We start from the raw sequence: 25,067 nt of genomic DNA, 5'->3' as shown, positions 1-25,067 counted from the left end.
CATGTTAAAGAAGTACAGAAATGAGGACAGTTCACATTTTGGAGCGCTGGAATCAGAGAATTCTGACCTTTTTTCTTTAAAGATTACCACAATGGATTCATTTAATAGATGACAACTAATCTGAGTTCTATGTGGCACCCATTACAGCTGATTGCACTGAAACTTGCTCCTCCACCATGTGTTAAGCTGCTTTAAGCCCTGCTTTGCCCTGTTCTTTATCAATAATGATCAATAGAGCCTCCAACTAACAAGGCTCGCACAAAGTCACTTCTGGCAGCGTGAAAAACTTTAAGTAGCTGTCATTGCTCTTGTGTTTGTGTATGAGTGCGCGCTGTGTGAAGATGCTTTATGTACGTGTGTGTGCGAGCGAAACAACTGTCACATTGGTAGGCCACTGTAATCCTCTCTGCCTCTCCTTGTCCGCGTTTCTTTATTTGTATTCCAAATGTCAGTGTATAAATGCCTTTTCGGAGGGGGTGTGGGGGTTATATTGCCACGGAGAGGAGGAGAGCATGGGGAAAAAGGGAGCAGAGGAGAACGGCGCAGAGACGAGAGGGTGTTTGTGTGCCTTGGGAGAGCCGTGTAAGCAGCATGGCGGCGGCTGGGGGGATTTACAGGGAGAAATAGGTGTTTATTGAGTGCTCCCGTGGGCTTACTGTGTAATAATAGACCTGTCACATTACGCAAATGTGGAGAAGAAGCAGCTTGTGTGTGTGTTTGTATGTGTTTGTGGGACTGTTTTTTCTTCTTTTCTTTTTTTTTTCTGAACGTGTGTGTGTGTGCATGTGAATGCGAGAGATGCCTGCCTCCGCATCATCAACTACTGAGAAGCAGCGATGAGCGAGTGGATAGAATTAGTCAGGCGAGAGCCTTTAGCCGCTAATACGCGTAATTAAAACTGCAAGCTGAGGCACTTGGATGCTTGTGTACTAAATAATTTACATGCCATGATCTATGGATCATTTCCCCGCTCTTAAATACCAAAGATGGGAGAACAAGAGGGGAAAAGACTGGCAGAGGATTTATCAGTATCTATACTATAAGCAGGATGTCATGGTAATATTAATCCTTTTTCCCCACTTTCTACTGCGCTAATCATACAAGGGGATCAATGCGCCTCATTCCTCCGGTGGAAAACATGCCGCTTGATTGCCACTGACGCTTATCGAGCTAACAAAATGCTGCACTATAGCACCCGCTGTGGCCTCATAATCCAGGTAAATAATGCAGCTTTATTGGGTAAACTCCCTCAAGACAAGAATGAAATAATCTGGTGCTGATAAAAAAGGAATAAATAGAACAATAACAAGAGCAAAACAAGGCCTTTTAATCATGAGTTTCTGCTGCTTTGATATTTGCACAATAGAGCATTGCAGCTAAAATGTCATTTGAAATGAGCGGATTCAAGGGCACACCGCGGCACATTCCACCTGCACAAATGATCTCGAACCACAATGCATTGTCTGAGGCCCTGTTTGTGCAAGTGTGCATCACTGCCACGACTCTCTGCTTGGAGACTTTTTAAAACAAAGAGGTGAGGCTGTTAATAAAAGCTGGATCAACAGATGGATTAGCGGGGAGCTGAAGACGGGCCCATTCGGCAGGCCCCTCTGATTCACATTGATTCATATCGCCAATGCGAGGCAAAGATGGAGTAAGCAAATGTAAATATTCAATATTTACCATCTGCTGGTGTTATTAGAGGCAGGGGCTTGGACATGGGCTGACGGTTATCGTGCAGCCACACTGCTCTCATTCAATATTGTTCTTCCTGCCATGTATTGTGCTTGGTGACTCTGCAGGCATTTGTAGATCAGGAAAGCCATTTGTTTGAATCCATTCACTTTGTCATACAGGACCCCCAAATAAAAGAAGGGCAATGGAGCCCAAACAAGACGCCTTTCCCCTCGCAGCTTAATAAACAAAAGCACTCTTTAAAATCCTGTTTTTAATACTCATGCCATTGTGTGGGAATATATACTGAAAATATTAACACTCTTGATGAGGTTGAGTCGAATTATTTAAATGCAAAAGCATGACTGAGTCTTCGCCAACCTTATCTCTTCGCCAGTGCGTAATTAGGTACACAGGGGTGTGACTCCAATTGGAGGTGTCGCCATTGTTAGACTCTGTGAAAATATCAACGGGTGAGGTTAACGCCAATTTCCCTGACATTAATGAAATGCACAGAGCCCCTAATGAGGTAAACCATTGCTCCTTGATAGTACTTATTAGCCGAGTGGAGGGCACAAACTCCCCACACTTCAATTTCAAACCACTAAAAATAAATTAAATGAAAAAAAAAAAAAAACTAATAATAAAAACAGGGAGCAGATGTCAAGGGGCCTTACGTAATTCAAGAGAGAGAGAAAAAACCTAACTAACTGTCTTGTTGACTTAAGCGAGCAGAGGGGAAAGAGTTCGAGAAAAATCTTAAAACCAGGAAGAAAGTGCATTGAAGGCAACGTGTTAATGTGTAAATACGCTTGTGTTAGTTTGGTGTTGGCGTTCAACTGTTCCTGTGTGTGCGTGTGCGTGACCTTTTCCAAATCACTGACAACAGAAATAGACAGCTCCACGAATCAATAAGGCAAATTAGTGCTGAAGAGTGGAGATGACAAGCAGTTAAAATTAGCTGTCTTTGTAACCTACTTCTCAGGCAGATGTGTCTTTCAAATGATAACTAACCTCTCGGATCGTCTTGCAGATGCAATGCAGCAAAGTGTATTGGCCAAAGGATTTGTCAGCCCGTCATCCGATCTTTTGATATGCTTTAAGTGACCAGTTTGATGGACAGTACGAGCAAAATGTTTTTAAAGCTGAACACTAGGCAAGGTGCAGCAATTTAGTGATACGTGGTTCACTCCAACAATTATCTCAATCATCTCTCCGTTACTGAAGAAGAATAAATGACCCGCTGACATCTAAAGATGCACTTCAGTTTATATTAATTAAACCACATGGAGTTAAGACCACCTGCATGTTTTAATATAAATATCAATAGTTGGCACCTGTGTATTGTAATGTATAGCAGGAGGAAGCAATATATCGCCATTTCAATGTTTTGTCCCATCCCTGCTTGAAAATACACAGAAGACCTCTATGGATTAAACTTTGCTCTCTCATATCTGCCTCTGTTGTGTTTTTCTTGTGTCCGTGTGACGCCTAGCCTCCAGGGGACTCGCTCTCGTCCAGCTTTAGGATTCCAACGGCAGGCCCGAGGATTGCGTTGGCAAATCAAACACACTTGTGGAACAGAGGAAATCTTCTTTTCGGAGGAGCATGTATTATGGATGGACTTAAGAGATTAGACGGGGAGCTGCTTTACCTGCAGTGGACGCTGCTTGTCCTGGCTCTTTGGAGATTTCAGGCCACTGCCTGGCTGCTGCAAGAGTAATTGCCTCGCTGCTTGTAGGGCCTGGGAAGAAAGGAGCACAAGACAAAAGGGCGGCGTGAAAAAAAGGAAGGAAGAAAGAGGTAAAGAGACACTGAAAATAAACTATTAGATTCCCTGCAGCTGACAGCAGATATTATTCTAATTTTTGGGGACAATGACTGACTGAAAAACCATGTTGAACATCAGCTGGTATTTTCCGCATTCTGACATGGTTAACACTGCGTTGGAGATACGTTTTAGTAACAATTCAGCGAGCTGTGATCAAGGATAAATATAGTTTGTCTAGAGCACCCATGAAGAAGAGGGTGGAGGGGGTGGTATGGCAGGAAAAAAAAAAAAAAAAGGCAGAGCGTCAGTAGAATTGACCTGTCTAGTGTGTGCTCAACTGAAATACCCACTTCTCTCGGCAAATTACCGCCACATTTGCATATTCATAATATCAATTTGAAGTAGAGGCAGCACCATGTGAAGTGTCCCTGGGAGCTGTAATTAAAGTTGACAAAATCAACATCAGATTACATTTAGAGTGAATTAACTAGCAGCACAGGTTTTACACTATGTATTACGGGTTGCTTATGAGCAGCGTGATACATAGACAGAAAAAACAGACTGATAGATAGAGAAAGAGGGACCTTTTCCTGCCTGATGAAATTAGTTCACAGCTGTTTACAAAATCTGGAAAAAATCATATTTGTGAGTTGTAAAAATTCGTCAACATCTTTTTAATTTGTTTGCCCGAAACGGAGGAGATAAGAATCAGAGAGGTTGGGATGTGGCGTAATTTATTTCTCTAGGGTTTGATGGGATTACAGATCCCCTCCCGCCCGGCTCTGTGCGCTGAACGTATGTGACGAGCGGAGCTCCGGCTTCACAGGTACGGTGGCAGCTGGGCGAGCAGCTTCACTCTGATTCTTCAAGAGCAGATGGATGAAAGACTCTGGCAGAAAAGAACACTGTGCACAGCTGCTACTACTGCTGCTGCTCCACACTGTCGTGTATACCTTGTATTCTTCAGGCCCATGAGCATCAAGTGGGAGAAGAAAAAAAAAACACGTATGCGCGCAGACACACACACACACACACACACACAGACACAACACAACAACTTCACAGGTGTTTCTGTTTTTGATGAAAAAAGAAAAGGACGAGTAGGAGGAGAAGCAAGAAATAATACACCCCCCCCCCAAAAAAAAAAAAATTCTCAGATGGAGAGTGACACTTCCTCGGGAATCAGGGGTGCTCATTTTATTTTCTGGTGCTTGCCAGTATCCATGACAACAGCTGCCTTGACAGGGCGTGCATATGGCGCAGCTCTGCCAGCTGGTGGGAACAATGTTTGAACAAGTACATTGAGATCCTGAGCAAACAAGAGGAGAAGACGGGAGAGGGAGAGAGAGAAAGAGAGAGAGGGATAGCAAAAAAAAAAAAAAAAAAAAAAAAAAAGAAGTTGCCATGTCTTAACCCCTCAGGGAACGCAGCCACCCCCTGATCAATTATGAAAAGACAGAGCAGGAGGGGGCGGGGGTGGGGGGGTGCTTTCTGTCTGTCTGGGTGCTCAGGAGGAGCCAGGCTTTCTGAACTCGAGTAAACAAACACATTACACTGGCACTGGGTCCTAACTGCATTGATCCGTCTCCTTGGTAAGAGGAGCCTAGTCGCCACCGCTTTATGTGTGTGTGTGTGTGTGTGTGTGTGTGTGTGTGTGTGTGTGTGTGTGTGTGTGTGTGTGTGTGTAATGTGACATTTGTAAGCTGAGCCAGTGCTTCTCTCAAGAACACACACACAAACACACAACAATATATTAAAACTGGGATATTTTTATGCTATATATCGTGATACGCAATATACATTTCTATATTGTGAAATCTCCTCAGAAACACTTCATAAATGCTAGGACCAGGCGACATAATTAAATATTACGATGTTTTTGACCAAACACCTTGATATCGAAGAACAGTCTGTTAAGCTCAGGAAATAAGACTACTTTACTAAAACCAGGAAAAAACAACATAAATGCCATATCACAATACCAAAAACACTATATATTTTCATTATTCCAGCCCTTATCAACACCTGCCCATGCAGCTCTGTCCGTCAAACTGGATGAGGAAATCAAACAATTGCTCGACTTCCTTTTACTGAAGGCAAAAAGACAAAACAAATTCCTTGAATACGGCCAATCACTTTGCTAATTAAAACACGGGGCCTAATTAATCTCCCCACGATTGGCGAATCAAAGTAATTATAAGGTTTATTGAGTCCTGCACACAGTAGTTAGAGGGAAGGCTGCTTGATGAGTGCGACCCGACGTAGCTGTCAGGAGGAAATGTTTATCCATGTGTGAATCAATAATGACTCGCTGTGTTATATCCAAAGTCAAGAGAGCCACTCGATATTTTACACGCGGGCCAGGAGCACAAGGAAAGAGATGTTTTTAAAGGCACTTCCAATATCGGTGCCAGGTAAATATGGAGCGAGGTGTGGGTATGAGAGGTGACGCAGAGAGATCAACTACACCTGGCTTATTAGAAGAGAAGTCTGCTCCCACTGCATAAAAAGTGCTCCTCCAAACATAACACAGACCCCTATCAACACTGGCCAAACTTTTTCAGAGTGGTTTTGTCGTGTCTGAAACTGTCTGTCACCTCTCCCTTGGAAGTGGGGTTAGACATTTTTTGAAAGAGTGTGTATGGAAGGTAGGGGAGGAAAAAAAAAACAAAAAAAAAAAACAAAAGTCCTGTCCCCCTCGCTTTCACTGGCTCTGAGTATTCAGCCATTACAGTAAAAAGCACCAATTTGTGCCACCTACTTCCCACTCCACAGAGATGGCAAGCAGAAGCCCATCTCCCAGCACAAAAAAGCACAAAATGCCAAGGAAAGTCATCAAAAGTTTGCTGGAGAGCCGCTGGAGGGGACAAAAACGCAGACGAGTGCAGACGCACAGTCTATTTAACCTGGGTTGCTATGCAAGAAAAAATGACATCCCCAGTCTATTAATGCACACATTGTATAAACAGCACAATGTGACACATTCTTCAGAATGAGCGAGCGAGCCAGACAGACAGAGAGAGAGAAAGAGCCAGACCCGGCTATATAAATAACAAGGCACTCAGAGGCATATTTGATGTTGATATCCATCACTGAGGTTGGAAAAGAGGAAAAAAACAAGAGGAGGGAAAATAACACACAGAGCAACCAAGACCGCGACATGAGGATCCTTATGAAAATAAGATTCAGCCCAAATGGATCTGCTGTAATTGGTTTCAGATAGTGAGGTCAGGAGAAAGGCGATACAGGCAACTATTATGCGAAACGGACTGAGAAACAAGAATGTTTACACAGGCATTCCTCCGCTACATTAATAGGCATGCAGAGATCGCTGGAGAGGGAGAAAAGGAGAGAGTGAGGAGAGACTGACAGAGAGAGGGAAGTGGAAAAAAAAAAACCAACCCATCAGCCATCCATTCATCCCCTCCCACTATCCTCCACTCTCACAGCCCCAGTGTTTAGGCTCCATACAGAACGGGGTAATAAGGAACACCTATCACAATGCACCTTTGTAAGGAGCATGCAAAGATCTTAAACAAGCATGAAATACATTAGCAGGCCCTGCAATACTGGGCCAAACCATTACAAATCTCCAGATTGCTTATTGTGTGTGATGGATGGAGGGAAAAGGGGGGGGGAGAAATAAGCCATCCACTAAGAATGTCACTCTTTCAAATCCACCTGGAGACTGCACGATATGCAGCCATGACATTGGAATTGATATATCTGAGGGGCTGTGACATTGTGTTTGGACAGTGCAGATCACTTCCTGGCTCAGGTCACACTGGGGGTTGTTTTTATTAGGGGATATAGCAGATATTGGAATGATGACACAGGTGTGAAATAAGTTGCCCTCAACAGGTGAGTCCTCACAGCACCGTAGCCTCTGCAGAACATTCCAGAAAGTAGCCGTAAACACGGCGTATCAATCACCGATCAATAAGAAATGGCTTGCATCACCGTAGCACAGCTTCGCCGTGGTGTGCTGCAGAACAGATGTTGTATGTGTATGCATGTGTGTGTTTGTTGTAGGGACTAAAGGGCTGCTGTTCAACGCTAGGCTGTCGGCCAGAACAACTCCAGTCATGCTGACAGCTTTGACAACTCCCACACACACACACACAGCACCACCAGGCTTATCTATCTTCGCTTCCAGGAAACACAGGAGGAGGAGGGAGGGGAGAAAAAAAAAAAGAGGCAAAAAAGAAAAAGTGTGACACTTTATCAAGCCGGAGAGAGTTGCATGCCACGGAAAACAAGGCACAAACAGTTTAAGCTGAACAAACAAACATGGCTGATTGGACTGAGGCCGCCGGCCCGCTGGCGGGGGAGATATGCGCTGACACTCCACACCAAAATATTTACACCCTATCTTCTTATATAAGTGGATTCAGGGCAGATGGATGGATGGATACGGATTTGGAGGGGCTGGCTGGAGAGGATAGACAAATGAGAAGAAGAAGGGGGAGAAGGATAAGATGCCCCACGCAATGTCTGAATACAAAAGTGGGGCCTGAGTTTGTGAAAACAAGCAAAGTGTGACCAGGGAACGTTGTCAGGAGGCCCTAAACAGTCTTGGCGCAGGAAGAGAACGGATGCAGCTGGGTGGGTGTTGAGATTACAGGGCGTCCTGAAACAGAGGTTCAGCTGATACAGTTTGTGTCTCTTAAATGTCCATAGTGTTGTATCTGAAGTGCTGGTGAAGTAAAGGGCAACAAGGTATGAGTCTTTGAGCTCACTCACTGGTAAATGAATGCAGCTACCACAATTTCTTAGAATCAGGTCAATGCCTGATGTGTGCTGGCTTCTGTGGTTGCCATTGATCTCATTCACCTCAAGTAACTCGGCCAGTAGAGAGTAGAAAGACTCCTATCCTTTTTCTAAAGGTCAGAACTGGCGATGACGCGCTGGTGCCTCGACAATGGCTCCAGATACAGTTCCCTTATCGCCTCCACAAAGCTCACACAGAGCACAATACACACCTGGATTCAGTCACCTCTGCCTAGTTGAGAATTTTTTGAGGAAATACAAACTATGATCTTCTTTTTTTACTGCAGAACGAATGCAAATAACTACATGCAAGAGCTGAAAATGCTATTGCAACCTGACAAGATTGAAAAGCTGAAAAATGAGTGCATTACAGAGCACATGGTTAGGGATCTAGAAAATGGAGGGGAAAAGATAGCAATTTTCATGATAGATTGTGGCTGCTATTAAGTCAGTTTTTGGGCCATCTGACAAGTGTATAAATCAGTCAAAATCAGCCATGGTGGTTGCCTCCCAGGTTCCCTCCATGTTGCCCAAAATGTGGATCATCTGGTGCAAATAACTGTGAGAATGGTGGCAGGCTGGCCACTGCAATGTCTCCCAAATTCCCAACAGAAACCTGTAAGGTGCATCCATGAGAAACTAGAGAGGAAGAAAGAATGGGGGAAAAAGCAAATTTGGAAAGTGTGTAGGAGTAATGAGCATTTTAATGTATGACTCAATAAATCAACAGTGTGCAGTGAACAAGGGAGGGAGCGAGAGGTCCATGGAGAATCTGCCGGGGCCTCAGGATGGAGGTAAAGCTATCCAGCAGAACAATGGGCTTCTGTGTCCTACTCTGTTATCACTAGCTCAGGATTTTTTAGCTACTTCAGCTTCCACTGCTGCTACATATAAAGTGCATCATCCAAAAAGAAAGTGGATAATAAGTCCGTATTGATCACTTGCACTCTTAAACTCCTCTCCACCTCTTCACCGCACTTTGAATTCAACTCTTTCTCTTGCTCTTTCTCTCCCTCCCCTGCTCATATCATATTATTCATTTACTTCCCTTCATCTTTCTGTCCCCCCCCCCAAACCCACCCCCGCCACTCTCCCACATCTCTCAACCCTTGTTTATTGATTCTCTAGATTAAGAATTCCTAGGGTGGAGGATTGTAACACACAAGCATCAAATTATTTTTGGGGTGTGCTTATTTGCCTTTCCCTTGCATCTATTTGGCCTGTGTCTGTAGACAATTATGCCTACCCAGCCCCAGACTCAGGTGCTAATAATGAAGGACAAATAGAATCATATGTGTAAACTTCCCCCACTGATGAAAATTTATATTAACTTTCTGCCACAGTAAACAGAGCTGCATCGCTACATCCTCCCGGGAGGACTGACGAGATGAATTTGCTCACTCCTACCCCAGGAAGAAAAAGCTTGTATAGGTGGTAAGAGGTGGAGGGGGCTTGAGGTGTCGAGCGCCATTGTGTAACCTCACACCTATTTTTCCACTAACGAAGACAAAACATGGGTCTGCTTTGCCCATCACAGATAAAGTGTGTGTTCATGACTGTAAGAGGGAGGTGAAGAGAGCATATGTGCCGATACGCGACTGCTGAGACGTTTGGGGGCCCGCGCCAACAATAACAAAGCCGTCGTTCACTGCAGCCGCTAACATCCACCTCTTGCTGTTATCACCATGGATATCCTGTGCAAATATAATAATATATCAGTTCCAGCGAGTGGGGATAATTGTTTTCAGCTACCTTCAAGCTGAACCGAGCATAGTGAAAAAAATGCATTTGGACAATTTTCACCAGGTTTTAGAGTTTGATTTACATGCTGAGTTCTTGTGCTCTGCAGCCATTCTCCTGTCCATTGTCTTCCTCTCTTATGAAATTCAATTTGCCCCACAAGCCCCCCCCCCACTCTCTCCCTCTCTGCTGGTGGGTCTAGCAAAGTCTTTACTTTGACCCGGGCTGTACGTTTAGATAAGGTGACAGCAGGCCCATTCAGCAGCGCGCTTTATCTACTGCTGCTCTTAGGGAAGCCTTTAGAGCCAGACAACTGAGCGCTGCTACAATATACTATCACAAAGAGGACAGAGAGGAAGAAAAACAGAGAGACACACGGAGAGAAGAGGTATTTGTGTGGGAGTGCGTGTGCGTGTGTCTGAGGTGGACAGTGTGTGTGCGAGGTCAAGTGTTCTCATTGCAAAAGCAAAGCTAGCATGAAGTATGAGTGTTCAACTGTGCAGGCCCCCGACCAACCCTGCAGACACACACACAAAAAAACACAAATACACATATTCTCTCTCCATTACCACACTCTTTCTCTGTCCTGAAGCGCTTGATTTCCTCTTCAGGTGATTATGATCCCTCTCCTTCTCGCAGTTCCAGGCGAGTGGAGGTCACACAGCTGGATGAATACCTGATATGAAATGTTGCTTTCAGGGCCAGCCATAGTTCATTTGGAAAAAATGGGCTGAGCCCAGTGGAAAGACTGGAATTGTGGCCTCAATCACTTAAAAGCAGTGTGCATATTATCTGAACAAGCTTGATGTAATAACACTAACGTGTGAACCTTATGCCTACTGCTGCTGTTCAGTGAGCTTGAACACAGCTGTATTCCAGCATAAGGGTTTTCTCATCATTCCTGTCAAGACTCTCAGACACAGGATGAAGCTGTTTTTTATGCCGCCTGTGTCTGTCTTTGTTGACAAGGCCTTATTTAGGCGCTTCGACTCCAAAAACATGGCCAGAGGCGACTAGTGATCCAACTGTGGCACCGGAGAACAAGCAGCGCCGCGGCAGAGCTCGTTTTGTGCAGGATGCCAATACTGATAGATGCTGTTGAGAATGTGCTGACATGCACTGTACATAGGAGACATGCGCGCAAACAAAAGCTCTGGGGCTACAGTGGTGAATAAAAGGCTGCTGCATCCTAGGAAGGTAAACTGCATTTAAGTAAAAAGGCAAGAGTACAGAATATAAACACTCATGAACACAAAACAAAAATTAAGGAAAACAGGAAATCAACTGAGTGACAACCAAAATTGTCTTAAATGTGCTGTCACACATTTTGTGTGTGCATGTGCAGACATAAACCTGTGTGCCTACTTAGTGCATGCACGTGTCTTGGGGGCTCTGCTGTTGCAGGTCAATAGTATGAGTGTCTGTCTGTCTCGTCCTGCACGGCTCAGGTTAAGTGCTGAGTCTAAGTGTTCTGGGGTCGATGAGAGGACACCCTGACCTTAGCTGTGAATGACCTCACCTTACCCACTACATGGCTAACCTTGAGTCTATCTTGTAGCTCTGGTGACAAACTCTACAAAACATAGCAACAGATACTCTAAACAACCAGTTGTTCAATGTGTTCATTTTTATGCAGCAGTTTGTTGATTAATCGATTAGTCGATCTAAAGAAAGTCATACAATGTCAAACGTTTGCTGGTTCTAGCTTATCAATAGTAAGAATTTGCTGCTTTTTTGTGATTTATGATAGTAAATTAAGATTATTTGGGGTTTGGACTGTTTGATAGGACAAAGGAAGCAATTTGAATTAGATTAATGAACACATTTTCTGACATTAATAGTGAAAATAATTGGGAGGTTAAAAGAGCGATGATATCAATTAAGTCACTTTGAGCTCATACATACATTGTGATCAATAATTGTTTATATGTTAGGATGTGTGGCTTTAAATAGTCAATGGCTCCACTGAATATGAGAACAGACTTTTAATGTCCATTACATAGTTTAAACAAGTTTATGTAACTACTTTGTCTTGCCATTACCCCCCTGTCACCTCACTGAGGACTGCTCTCCATTGAGGGTGATGTATCCTTCAATGAATGCCACACTCACCCCAAAGATCAACTCAATAAATAGCCACTACATCTACTAGTGGAAGGGCAATGGATCACATTCACCGCCATCCGTCCTCTCCTCTCTCAGTCTCTTTACTTATGTAACACCTATCTTCTCCTGTGCTCCTCCTCCTCTCTTTCTTCCCTCCACTCTGCATTGTACCTTGGTAGTTGTCTTGTGAATATTCCAATTACAGCGATGTGTGTTTGACCTTTAAATGTCCTGTAGAAGATATAGTTATCTGCCTTCCACTCTGACACCCAGCGTCTATCAATCAGTGTTGCACCCCCAGCCACCACCACCACCACATTGCACCAGCAGCATCTGCAAGACTGTTGAAATATGTGTGCACATATGTGTGTGTGTGTGTGTGTGTGTGTGTGTGTGTGTGTGTAAAGTGAACGAGAGATGGAGAGAGGGAGTTATCATGGGCACAGACTGTGACTGGGGTAAGGTAAGCAAAGAGGCTTGGAGAGTCACAGTGATAACAATGTAAAAATGCATAAGGTTTGTGTGTGAATACATGAATGCGCACAGAGAAAGATGTTAAACATTTTTTTCTCTTTAATCTTCCACCAGCCTGACTGAGCCTTCCTTCCATAAACAAAGCCTTTCTCCAACTGCATCCTATATCACGCTTCTAAGAACAAGCAAGCGTGAGCAGAGTCATACTTCTTTAGTCTCGTTCTTATTCTCCGCCCTTTTCCAAAGGGCTAATCTACATCTTTCATTGAATCAAGAATGGAAATTCACAAGAAATGCTTCTTTTTCAATTTCATGCTGAAGTAGCTCAAGTTAGTGGATGTAATTTCTCCTAACAAGAAAATTTATCACTCCGTCGCACACTTAGTCCGGCTATGTAGGCTGCAGTTTTTATTTTTTTTATTTCTTGGGCTTTGATAAATGTGCCAAAAGTGTGATCACTCCCTTCATAGCTCTCAATACAAGGGCAGAACAATTACAGTAGTTATTAAAAAAATAAAACCTCTGGCTGAAATTTGTATGAAAGATAAATGACATATCATTTAGGACTGTGAAGGCATTACAAAATTAAGTCAGGACTAAGCCAAGAGGGGGGTGGTGGTCGCTTTACACATACTGTAGGGACCTCAACTTCTGTGTGTGGGAATTATGTCATGGTGCAGACACAAGCTGGTTGGCACACTGCTAACACAAAGACTGTGGAGATGGAGTGAAAAGGAAAACAGCTTTCAGAGGGATTCTCTCTTCACACATTTGAAGGAGTATTTCCTCTCCGAGACTAAAATTCTGGCGGAGACTAACGATGCACAAAACTCATGCAAATCCATTTGAAGTTTTTGTGCAAATTATGATTATCGGGTTCACACCGAATTGGATGATGAAGTCCAAACAGGTGAGAAGGAATGCATGAAGAATAGTATCGCTGAAACAATACCACGCATGGCCAAGCCACCGGGCTAATGTATATTTATCATGTAAACTTCTGATAAATGCATATGCAGAAACAATCAAATCTCCGGGTTTCAATTGGAAGATTTTGCGCCCACGGACTCAAGCGTGAAACCAATATCAGCTTAGTGTCTAGTCAAGCTTGAAGTGCTGCGCCTAGCCCGCAAAGCATGTTCTGCATATGCTCATGGGCGTCGCTTTTATCAGGGTGGAACAAGCAGCTTTCCAGTGCTATCGCTGATCAATTCGCGCGAGTTAAGTCCCCCCAGTGTGGGTAAATAAGCAGCGGTTAGGTCTTGATGAGGAATGGCAGGCTGTGTGAGCGGCAACATAGGCTGCAGAGAGGCGGGCCTGTCTATCTCTCGTTTCATGGTGTGGCTTCCATCATTAACCTCAGACTGGAGTACATCTTATTCTCTGTATCTGTCCCAAAACAAATGTTCAGTTTAGCCTGCTGAAGGACTTGATTTTTCGGAGATGAACTGTTTGTTCTTTCTGACCACATTTTCTTCAAAAACCATGGCAAATAATGTGTCTGACAGTATTATAAAGTTGGAAATGATACAGATGTCAGTCCACTTTGACAGCAAAGCGAGGACCCGACCTTGCCTGATACACTCTACAACCCAGCAGCTTCAGCTCTAAAGCCTGCAGTGAAGAGAGCCAAAGCCAGCGCTAAGTGACATGTCAGTCACTTCGTCTGTTTGGAGCCTTCAATTCCCCACGGCCTCAGCTTATTTACTGCATTTGTATGAAAAGCCTGTGAAAAGGGAGCCCGGCTGGCTCTCTTACATATGTATACAGTGTTTGGAGGCAATGTGTGGAGAGCAGCCTGGTAGCGATGCAACTACAAACAACTTGGGAGAAGGATAGAGCCATTTATATATTCAAAAATGGGTCAGGGATGAAGGTAATCGGAGCAGTGGCGTGCAAAGGCAAAATAAAAAAACTGTGGCGATACCTGGAATCTAGAGAAAGTGATGCTACCACGTTGTGCTGTTCATCTTCTGAACCATCGTCTGACTTCACCATCTTTGAAGTCATTTCAATATTAGTTAGGGAAGGGAAAGAGGAGTGGGGGTAAGGGGGGGGGGGTACACACAACAAACCATCAGGCATGCGTTTCAGAGTCTGATTTGTTACTATTCATGGCTAAAGCAGAGAGGAACTGTAATACTAGACATGCTTGTTAAATTCACAACACTCCAAAGCTGCCTTCTAGCAAATCCTGTCTTTTGGTTGTCAGCTTAAGACACCCCAGCATATGCATATGTAGGATTTTTAAGCTCTGTTAAATGGATAGTGGTGTCGTGGCCTATCAAATGACTATAAGCCACTTGGCTTTTTTTTCCATGGAGGGAGGGAAGCATTTACAGGAAAAGCTAGACAGCAAATGCATTACCTTGTATGCATCGGAAAGCGCCCCCCCGCCCCCCCCACATGTGTTTTCTCCTGTTAGCTCAGGCAAACAGAGCCATTTACATGAACGTTTCCAGGCTGAGGGTGACAGTAACGCTCCACCCTGCCATATTAACGACTGGTACTCTGTTTAAGCCAACGACAGGGGAGTGGCAACAAACAATGACAGAATGCCTGTTTTCGATTGTGAGGCCACGAAAGATGAAACGCCATTCAGCACCAAGGCGGTTAGCAAATAAATTATTGTGTGGGGTATTGAGCTGAGGCAATTGCTCAGTCAGTCCACTCAGAGAATGCACAGTGTGTGTTTGTGGCGAGTGTGTATGCATGCCTGTGTGTATGTGTTTATGTGAGTGGACTTATAGATCCAGTGCCATTTATTTCCCAGAGCTGGGGCAGGGCAGTTAGGGAGGCGTAAAAGGAAATGAGTTGTGAAGTGGCCATTGATCCCAGCCCCGTGCTAGGCTGGCTAGAGACTGCAGGACTTCTGGCCACAGTGTGTGCGATTGAATGGCTGCCTCTTATTTACACTGAGGTGGTTAACCCCAGCCCAGTTCATTTATCACCCAGCTAATGCCCTACACAGAAAAAAATGTGTCAGGTCAAACAAAAGGGCCTATCTGGAATGATGGCTTCCATCTAATGCATTTACCGTTGCCATTAAAGTATGTGAAAATGTTAACGTACATGTGGTTTCTGTTTTACTTGGTATTTAATTATATTATGAGCAAAAAAAATGGACCTCTGTGGCATTAATCTGATATCCTATATGCACACAGTCGCAGCGTGGTGTGTTCTTTTCTCCACCTGTTCTGCCCCTCGACCTGCAGCTCCTCCACAGCCCCCCCAACTGCTTGAGCATAAAATACCCATAAGTGTTTATTTCCAGCAGATTTCACTCTGTCTATCTCACTCATCCTCTACGTCGCTCGCTCTCGCCGTCCCTTTCTCCTCGTCTCTCTTTCAAGCCTTGCAGCTTGACATTTCGCAGCGCTCTCGGGGGACTCCTATGCGAAATGGAGTTACTGGGAGAGCGCCACTGTAAATTCCAGGAGGCCACATGTAATGTGTCTTAAACCTAGATGGACGGGCCCGGTTTTGAGGAGCTGAAGAATGAGATGGAGGGGGGAGAAAAATGGGAGAGAAGCGGAGACAGAGGAGGAAGAGGTGGCGTCGAGATAGATAATAGAATAATACTGTGTTTTGTCTGGGGAAGGGTGAGCAAACAGTAGCTATGCTGTCATTCATACCCTATATCTTTAGTGTCATCTCAGAGGGGGAAACTACAGGCCTATATGTCACAGGCCTGTATGTACTATCCTGTGGGGACTGTCTGCTGATAGGCGGGCTTGAAATAAAAAGAAGGATGGCTTTCATTGTAAATAAGTCAGACACAAGGTATTGCCAGGAAAGAGCTGTCTTTTCACTGAAAAGGGGAAATAATTTTACAAAGACATACAGTACACGCTGCTTCCCTAATGCTCCTCCAGCCTTTACAGAGGAACCTTATCTTCACACGAATGACGACGCTCAACAAAAGGCCCCTTTATGAAATCGTTCATATTTCAGCCAAGGTCTGTCTCCTGTCCTGAGAGGTGATTGATGCATCAGGCCAGGGCCGGTGTCTTATTTACACAGTTGAGTGGGGCAATCTCAGGCCTGAAAGATAAACCTAATGAGCTTCTTTGTGTAAGGGTGCAAATGAGAGACACCATCCTCCCCTCCCTCCTTCCCTTTTCCATCCAAAGGGACAGTCTGGGTGATTAGGCCTTTAAATTATGCTCAAGGGCAAAGCCCAGATTTGCATCTTAGGTGTGTGTGTGTATGTGTGTGTGTGTGTGTGTGAGGGAGTGAGTGAGAGAGAGAGAGTGTGTGTGTGTGAGTGTGTGTGTGTCTTCTCATATGTGGGGAGAAAGAGAGGCAGGTGAAGGGCAGAGAGAGAAAGATGCTTGAGGCTTGTTTGTGAGAGGTGATGGTAGGTGAACACTGTGTGTCAGTATATTAAGTATTTACCTGCACTAAACAACAAACTCCAGTTGTTATAAGAGGGAGGTGAGCTCAAGTGCCTGTCAAACGAGCACACATTCGCGCGCGCGCGCACACACACATAGTCATTTTGTCCCTTGTCTGTGGGGTAACTTTCTCCCTAATGACTTTCATTTTGGGGAGAATTTCATTTGCCCCTAAACCCTAAATATTACCCATCACTTGCTGTCAGATTTCTCATCCCCTCCATTTCCTCCAGCTAAACAGCTAGGAAGGCAGGTTAATTGCTGTCACTCTCAAGTTGGACCACTGCCTAACTCTCGTGTAGCGACAGGGGGTAGCCTGGAAGTAAGATGGCACCTCTGCGCACTTATTGTAATTTATGTCAAAATGCTGCAGTCATTTAAATATGGTTGGATGGTTTGCATTTTGCTGTATCAGGTGCTTCATGAAAACAGTACAAAATGCACTCCTAACCAGTTGACCAACATGTAGACCTCTGCGTCACTTTCTTGTCAACTGGATTTTGGTGTAAAAGTAAATATATTATTGTCCTCACAAGACGATGAATAGTTTTATGACATTAGAGTGAAAAATTTGAAGTACAAGAAGATGAATTGTAAGTTTTCTCCTTTATGTTTTTGATAAACAAGTCAGTGATCTGGATGAGTAGTGGGCTACAGGGACAGAAGGTTGTCCCAGCAGATATGCAGAGGTCTTTGGTTAAAACAACTGACCTGACCACAATAGATAAGCCGAGGCCTCCATCCTGCTCTGAATATCAATACGCTCCAGTACAGTAGTGAGCCCATTTAGAGGGAGCAGGGAGTCCTGCATATTGGCTCATCAATCCCACTGATAACCTTGGCAGGATTAAGTCTACAGACCACTGTAATCAACTAACAGCCTCATTATGGGACATTATGGTATGGATCCACAGATCAATGTATATAGCTCCCGTGTACATACACAGCAGCATCTAATATTAAAACATAAGACTGACAACGGCCAACGATAAATTGATTGGTAATATGAGCTCAGCACATTTTTTTTTTAAACAGGGGAGCTTTTATAGTGATCATTTTAGCATAGTAATTAGGGCTGTGCAACATTCATCATTTGCTCTGATACATATCTGCAGCTGGCAAATTGCAATCAGATACAGTGGGTATCTAATCTGTGATCTCAAATCAAATTAGGCCTATTTAGACAACCTTGGGAATGAGGGTGATGAAACCCTGACAGAAATTAGGGGTTGAAAATTCAATTGTGACACAGTAGTTATTATTCAGATGCACAGATAAGATGGAGTGTGTGGCTTTCACACGGAACACAATAAAGATTGTGTACAGGATTTACCATCAAATATAAGTAAGTGAATGATTTGTGGGTAAAAGGGAAAATTGGTAGTGGTGATATTAAAGTCCTTGTAAAAAGTGTTAGTTAATAGATAATAAAGCCCTTAAAAGTCCTTATGAGATGCTTACTGACATTAAGATTGTATAAATGTTAATAATAGCATCATAAACATGTTAATTAAGCACTTAAAAAAAGTTTACAGACTGCACAGAAACATAAATAAAATCCTCGACAGGGCACTGTGGAGTTCTGAAGAATAAATTCAGAGTTTTAATATTTACAATATTAATGATGTAATAATTCAATTCAATTCAACAGTTTGAATGTGAAAAGGTGGCAGGGTATGCCAAATATAAATAAAGTAAAACAGTATGAGGTTGTGTTGTCCTTAAAGGTCACTTTGTTTATTCAGTCATGAAAATTAAGAGTCTGTTCTAATTCCATTTGTTTAGGCATAAAAACAAGATGATTCCGTAAAACTACACAGTGCACTTTCAATGATGGTATTACAAAAACATGTCTCGAGTTTAATGGACTTACCTATTATGTCACTGTTAAACCTATATTTGTTGCTTTATTGAGATGAACACACTCTTAATACAAGGACGTAAAATGGCCCTTTTATCTTTAAAACAATTTTTATCACAAGGCCCTGAATATACAGAATTACCAAACAGTCAATATTTGAATATGGGAAAATGGCTCCTGTGTCACTTCGTCTTGATCTGTGTCCTATGAGCCTTTGGCCGAATCTAAGGCAACGAGACCTTAAGATGCAGCTTTTCTAATTATAGCTGCAGGTGGTATTTTGGAGCTGCTAGGTAATGGCAGAACCCACAGGGACAGTGGAGAATTCATCAGTGCTTATTATTAATCATCCCCCCAGCAGCGTGATGAGAGACTGGAGCGTCTATACCCACCGGACCACTCAATGTCATTCCAAATATGGGCGGAAAATTACACCCAACAGCCTTCCTTCAAAATGGACTCAGAGCAGACATGGATAGGAATTTTTTCGAGCTACACATAGGTGCAAAACAAAAAAAAAAAAGGGAAAAAAGAAAAAGAAAAGAAAAGGAAATAGTGAGCATGGATAGATGTATGAATATATGACCACACATGCATGCTGTCATTCGCATCACAATATCACCTTGTCCAGATCAGCACGCTAACAGCTGCAAAATAGCACAGCTCCGTGCTAACAAATGCATTAAAAAGAGAAAAAAAAAAACTTCCATCCATCTCCACTCTCTGAAGAGATGCGGTGTGAGCGCGCCACAGGAAGTGTGTGTGAAGTTAACAGCACAAGGCCCCTGTTTTAAAAAGTCTCTAGAGACCTGTTAGCTGGACTGCTCATTTCAATGTGTCTGTCTCTGGGCTCGGAGAAGGCCTGGGCTGGCCTCTTTACAAGGCGCACACTGTCACACACACACACACACACACACACACACACACACACACACACACACACACACACACACACACACACACACATCCCCCGCCCCACCTTCCCACCCACCACCATGGAGCTCTTAGCCGTACGTACATCTCAGACACTTAACTAGACACTTTATGCTTACGTCGCTTCTTTTCTCTCTCGGAGCTCTGGCCTTTTTTTCTCCTTCATTTTTGTTAAAACGCACCGCTTCTCTTTGTTTTTAGATGATTTACTGAGTTCACATTTACATTCACACATTCACACGGTTTGTTCTTCTTATGTCAGTAGGTCTAATCTTCGTAATGTCTCATATTAGATCTCGTAACGTTTACATAGATGTAAGCAATTTTCAATTGAATAAATTCACAAGACATTTCTCAGATTAGCTGCATCGATTCCTTTTTTCACATGATTGTTTTAGTATTTAAAATGAATTGTTACCCATAAAACACAATTTTAAAATAAAATGCCACAAAGTTTAGTACAAAAGAAACACTTTCTGCTGTCTACAACTACAACATACTGCACTGTAGTACAACAGTACCTTCTTATCCTGCTCTCTATCTTTTTCTATTTCACCCTCTATCTGTAGAGAGTATCAACACAGAGAGAAAGCAGTCCTCTACCCAATACCTTCAAATGTAAAAGAGTGATGACTGAGAGAGCGAGAGAATTGACCCCAATCAGGTGTGTGAGTGTGTATAAGAAGAGTGGCAGAGTGGTGATAAATGGGGGGGTAAGGCCACAGTGCTATGATGCTGTTGCAGCCACCAGCGGGACCACTGGGGTCGTGCAGTGGATGGAGGATGGGTGTTTGGTATGGGGGATGGCAGAGGTTGGCTGCAGGACATGCTACGCTTTTGCACACCGAAACACATCGCCATCTATTGTATCGCCCCTCCGACTGACTGAAGTGACCACAGGCTTTCAGCTGCCTCCAAATGCACACACGTATACACACGCTTGCATGAAAAATTCCCATCAAATGGAAAGGACAGCGCGCATCATTACAGACCCGCAGCGTTGTCCCCCATCCGCCCTGCAGCATGGCCCTCTGACCTCGGCTCCCACTGCTCTTTTGGCGAACTGTCAAAGCCATCATTCACCGTGAAAAGACACGAGAGACACTTGACTCCTTTACTCAGCTGGTGACTGACTTTCACAACTCCCCGACCCCCACCCCCTCCCCCCAAATGCAGTTCATTCATTCTTACCCTGACTGAGTAGAATAGAGCCTGAACAATAAAACATGGGGATGAGGAGGGGAAAGTTAAAGATGTTTGGGATTAGTTAGAGGTGCCTCCACCTAAAGCGACGCCGTAAAATCAATACGATAAATAACCAACGGAAGTGAAGAGTACCATCAAGTCAGTCAGAGAGAAAATGATCTCAAAGTATGTTTTAAAAATTAATTTATAGTTAAGAAAAGTAAGACAATGCACCCCAGTCAAAGGTGTCTGTGGTGCTGGGGTGTCTATAGTTGGAGCGTCTGCATCTGTGAGCCTCCAACTAGTGCCGAGTTAGGAGGCCCTCTGGTGGATACAGTGCTGCCATGACACATACACACACACATGCACACACACTAACCAAACCGGTCCGTACGATGCTCCAACACACACATTCTTTCCCTTTCCTTCCACTATCTAGTGCACACACTCTTACATGAACACACACACAGACACACTCTCACATGGCCTCGCATGGCTGATACAAGCTCTCTGTAAATACAAAACTGAAATGCCAGCGCAAAAACAACAACAAAAATCAAGTCAAACAGTCTCTGGAAAACATTTTCATCACTCTACAGGCAAAAAGCTTCAGGCAAAAATGCGCCGACAGCACAACCGAGAAAATTTACCAACAACACAAACAGCCGATTATATAAACAATGTTTTTCCAACGTGCTAAAAAAAAAAAAAAAACCCCACAAAAATAAATGCAGAAATAATACTTCATTGTGCCTCCTGCCTAGGAAGAAAAAAGCCCAGCGCTGCCTGAGAAGAGAGCAGAGCAGAGCAGAGTGGGAGAGCGAGGGGGAAACAGTGAGAGAGAGAGCGAGAGAGAGAGCGGCAGAGAGACGAGACGGGGGAGAAACACAACTTACCTGCTGTTGTTGCAGATGCAGCAGCTCGACTGTGCTTACTTCGCTGCTCGTGTCACCAGCGCTTGATCTCCCATCTCTACTGCCAGCCTCTAATTGGCTGCTGCTTAGGGTGCTCATTCCATTTTGACTCATTGAACTGTTGCTTATTGTCTCTGTGGCCGACTCCTGCATCATCATGATTTAAAACCTAGAAGTGATTAAGAGGCACCAGTTAGGGCTCTTCTTGTTACAATTCCCCCCTTTTTTCCCTCCTATTTTTTTTTCTTTTTTATGCTTCCATTATCAAGCCCTCAGTCCCCCTCTGCAAATTAAAGCATTTAAAGAAGAGGGAGGGGGGAAAGGAGAAAGGTGGGGGGAGGATGCAGGAGGAGCAATTATGCATTCATTGTGTAAATGAAGCAATACAAAGAGATGCACGTCCTGGCGCTATTTAAAATGGGAGGGGTGCTGAAATGTGGTTGTTTCATCCGCTAAAATTTGTGCATAAATCTCAGCTTTAATAAAAAGTTGCATTGTTTTTTCCTTTTTAAATAAAAATACATTTGTGGTCAATTAAAGACAACAAATAAGGTTGATTCACAAATGAGCTTAATTCTTAATATCACCCTCACACTTTAGGACAGCCAGGCTGACACAGACAGAAAAACAGAAGCAGGCACTCCTAAAATATTTGCCGTCTTGAAGCTGTCAGATTTTTTTAGTGGGTGTCGTATCTGAAAGGAGTTGCCTAATGACGCAAAGCTAATCATGCAAAATTAAAATTTGGTGGCGGGGTGAAAGAGGAGGAGGAGGCACCAAATCACATGGTGCAGGGCTGGTGATGAACACTATAATGGGTTTGTCATCGTTGCAGTGGCTAAATAAAAATCTGCCTCACAGGCTTTCTCATATGTCATTCATTGGCTTCCCTTTCCCCTTTTTCTTTAATCAAACCTTATATACACTAATTTATTTTGTGACATTTAAAACAAATCTCTCAACGGGACACAATTAAATCGACATTGGGCTGCAATCAAACTTTGCGATGGGTGGGGGATCTACAATTCAAGACAAAAATTTTAAATACATTTTTAGGATTTTGAATTAATTTCCTCTGCATCTATTAGATATGGAAAACTGGTGAAAGAGAGAGAAAAGAGAAGGGAAGAAAAGGGGGGGAAAAATCTATCACGAATATCACTAATGATTGTGCTAAAAACAGCATAAATTATGCATATTACCTCCTCTCTCTCCAGTAATAAATGTTTTATCATTTCCCCCCTCGCATTTAATGCTCTGTACCTTCGCTGGGGCAGAGAGGAGCCCCACCAACATCAGTCGACATTCTCACAATAAAATAAAAAAGACACTTGAACGGCAACTCTAAATGCACTCCAGAATTATGGGTTTTTTGTGCCGTCTCTATTTGGAAAATAATTAGTTTTAATATTTAAAATTGGAATTTGAAATACATTTGAGACAATTAATATTTCAAAGGATTAATAACACTACCACTGCCTTATAGAGGAAGTTTAAAAAAAAAAGAAAAGAAACACATCTTTCTTTGAATGAAAAGAGTAACCTAATGCACAACGCGTGCAACAAAAGAATTATGATTGTGTGTGCGCGCAATCTGTGCCCAGCTCACATGGGTACCGTGAGTTTTCTACAGCCAGTAAATGCAGTTTTAATAGAAGTGTGTACACGTCCTTTAATGTGTTTGTGTGTGTGTGCCAGTGTGTATGTGTGTGTGTGTGTGTGTGTGTGTGTGTGTGTGTGTGTGTTTGACGAGGGGCAGATACAGGACAGGCCTTAAAGGATGTCCACAGCCAGGATAAACAGGATCCAGGCAGGGAGAACAAACAGGGGCTGAGCTGTTACACAGAGCAGGGCGACAGCTGCCCGGGACACAAGTAAATAGGGAAGAGGCCAGGACAAGGCGTGCTTGTGAACAAACAGGCCCCTGTTTAACACCGCACCGCTCACTACTGATGGAGAGAGACACACCGAAGAAAGACAGAGAGAGAAAGAGAGAAAGAGAGACAGAGAGAGAGAGGGAGAGGAGCAGAGTGGGTGGGGGGTGATGGAGAGAGACAGATGAAAAGAATGAGAGTAAAAGAGAGAGAAAAAGGAGAGTGAGTGGGAGGGAGGGAGGGAGGGAGGGAGGAAGGTGGTGGAGGTGGCGGAGGGGGGCGAAGACTGGCACAATGTGACATCCAATCCGGTGATGAATCTCAGCATAAGAAACTCAAGGCTGCAGCCGAGATCAGCCGGCTAATAAGTATTCAAATTAGGCATAAATTTTACATGCCCGATGTTTAAAATATTCAGAGAAAGACTGTCTGATTGCCTTTACTACAATTTTATGAACATTCTAATGGAGCCCGGATCGCTCTCTCTCTTTTTTTTTCGGCTTTCTTTCTCGGACCGACGACGGATGTTCGGAAAACTTGGAAGATATATGAGACGAGGAAATAAGGATTTTTAATAACATCTGAATGCAAGGAAAGTCCAGGGAAAATTGCTACTTTGATATTAACAAACCAATGAAATTTGCTTTTAAAGGTAATTACTAAGGTATGAAACATTAATATTATAAAAAGAAAAGGGCAAAAAAAGAAATCAGACATCATGGATTTGGTAAAAAAATAAAAATAAAAATAAAAATCAGGACGTATAATTTGAATTTAATACACAAACAATGAAAACCCAACAGCCGGCTTAATCTCGGCACCATAATCTTCCCTCCCTCCTCCAAAATAAAATCGGTGCAATATGTCTAACTGCAACATAATGATAATGCAGATATATGCAAAGTATATTCGCAGAGATCAGATGGTGCTTTAACCTTAATGACAGCGGTGAGATAAATTAATTAGCCATCTAAAGGCGGCATTCAAATCTGCCAATTAGAATGTCAATTAGAAACACAGCCAGGCTGCAATGATGAGCGGGCTACCGAGCTGCGGATCCAACTGTGGGGGTGATGGAACTGTCACAGATAGACATAGACAGACACAGACACACACACACACACACACACACACACACACACACACACACACACACACAATACTCAAGAGAGACAGAGAGTGACAATACTCGACACCTCAGGGTGTGACTATATGCACAAGTGTATCTGCATTTGTGTGCGCTGACTGCCATGCCCTGTACCCCTCTCTCCCTGAGGGGTACCAGCCCTGACCCCGGCTCAGCCTGTCCTAAACCAACTGGGTCGGAAGGAGCCGCACCACACCACCCCCAGCGACGGTATCGACTGG

General features: G+C 43.5%; 1 protein-coding gene across 9 annotated transcripts in view; it reads right to left on the bottom strand.

The window, feature by feature from the left end:
* The window catches only part of foxp2 (forkhead box P2), a 105,817-nt gene that overhangs the window by 42,036 nt on the left and 38,714 nt on the right, over positions 1-25,067 (bottom strand). For 8 of the 9 annotated variants that reach the window (XM_037122139.1, XM_037122145.1, XM_037122143.1 and 5 more), the window contains exons 4-5: positions 21,808-21,994; positions 3,329-3,418 (exon numbers count right to left, since the gene is read on the bottom strand). In XM_037122139.1, the coding sequence (XP_036978034.1) occupies positions 3,329-3,418; positions 21,808-21,984 (267 nt within the window). In that variant the 5' untranslated portion in view covers positions 21,985-21,994. The remainder of the gene's footprint in view (positions 1-3,328; positions 3,419-21,807; positions 21,995-25,067) is intronic. The other variant, XM_037122147.1, reaches the window with a different exon arrangement.

This window comes from Acanthopagrus latus, chromosome 14 (genome assembly GCF_904848185.1).
Source record: "Acanthopagrus latus isolate v.2019 chromosome 14, fAcaLat1.1, whole genome shotgun sequence".
Lineage (NCBI taxonomy): Eukaryota > Metazoa > Chordata > Actinopteri > Spariformes > Sparidae > Acanthopagrus > Acanthopagrus latus.
This window is presented reverse-complemented; position numbering and strand designations above follow the sequence as displayed.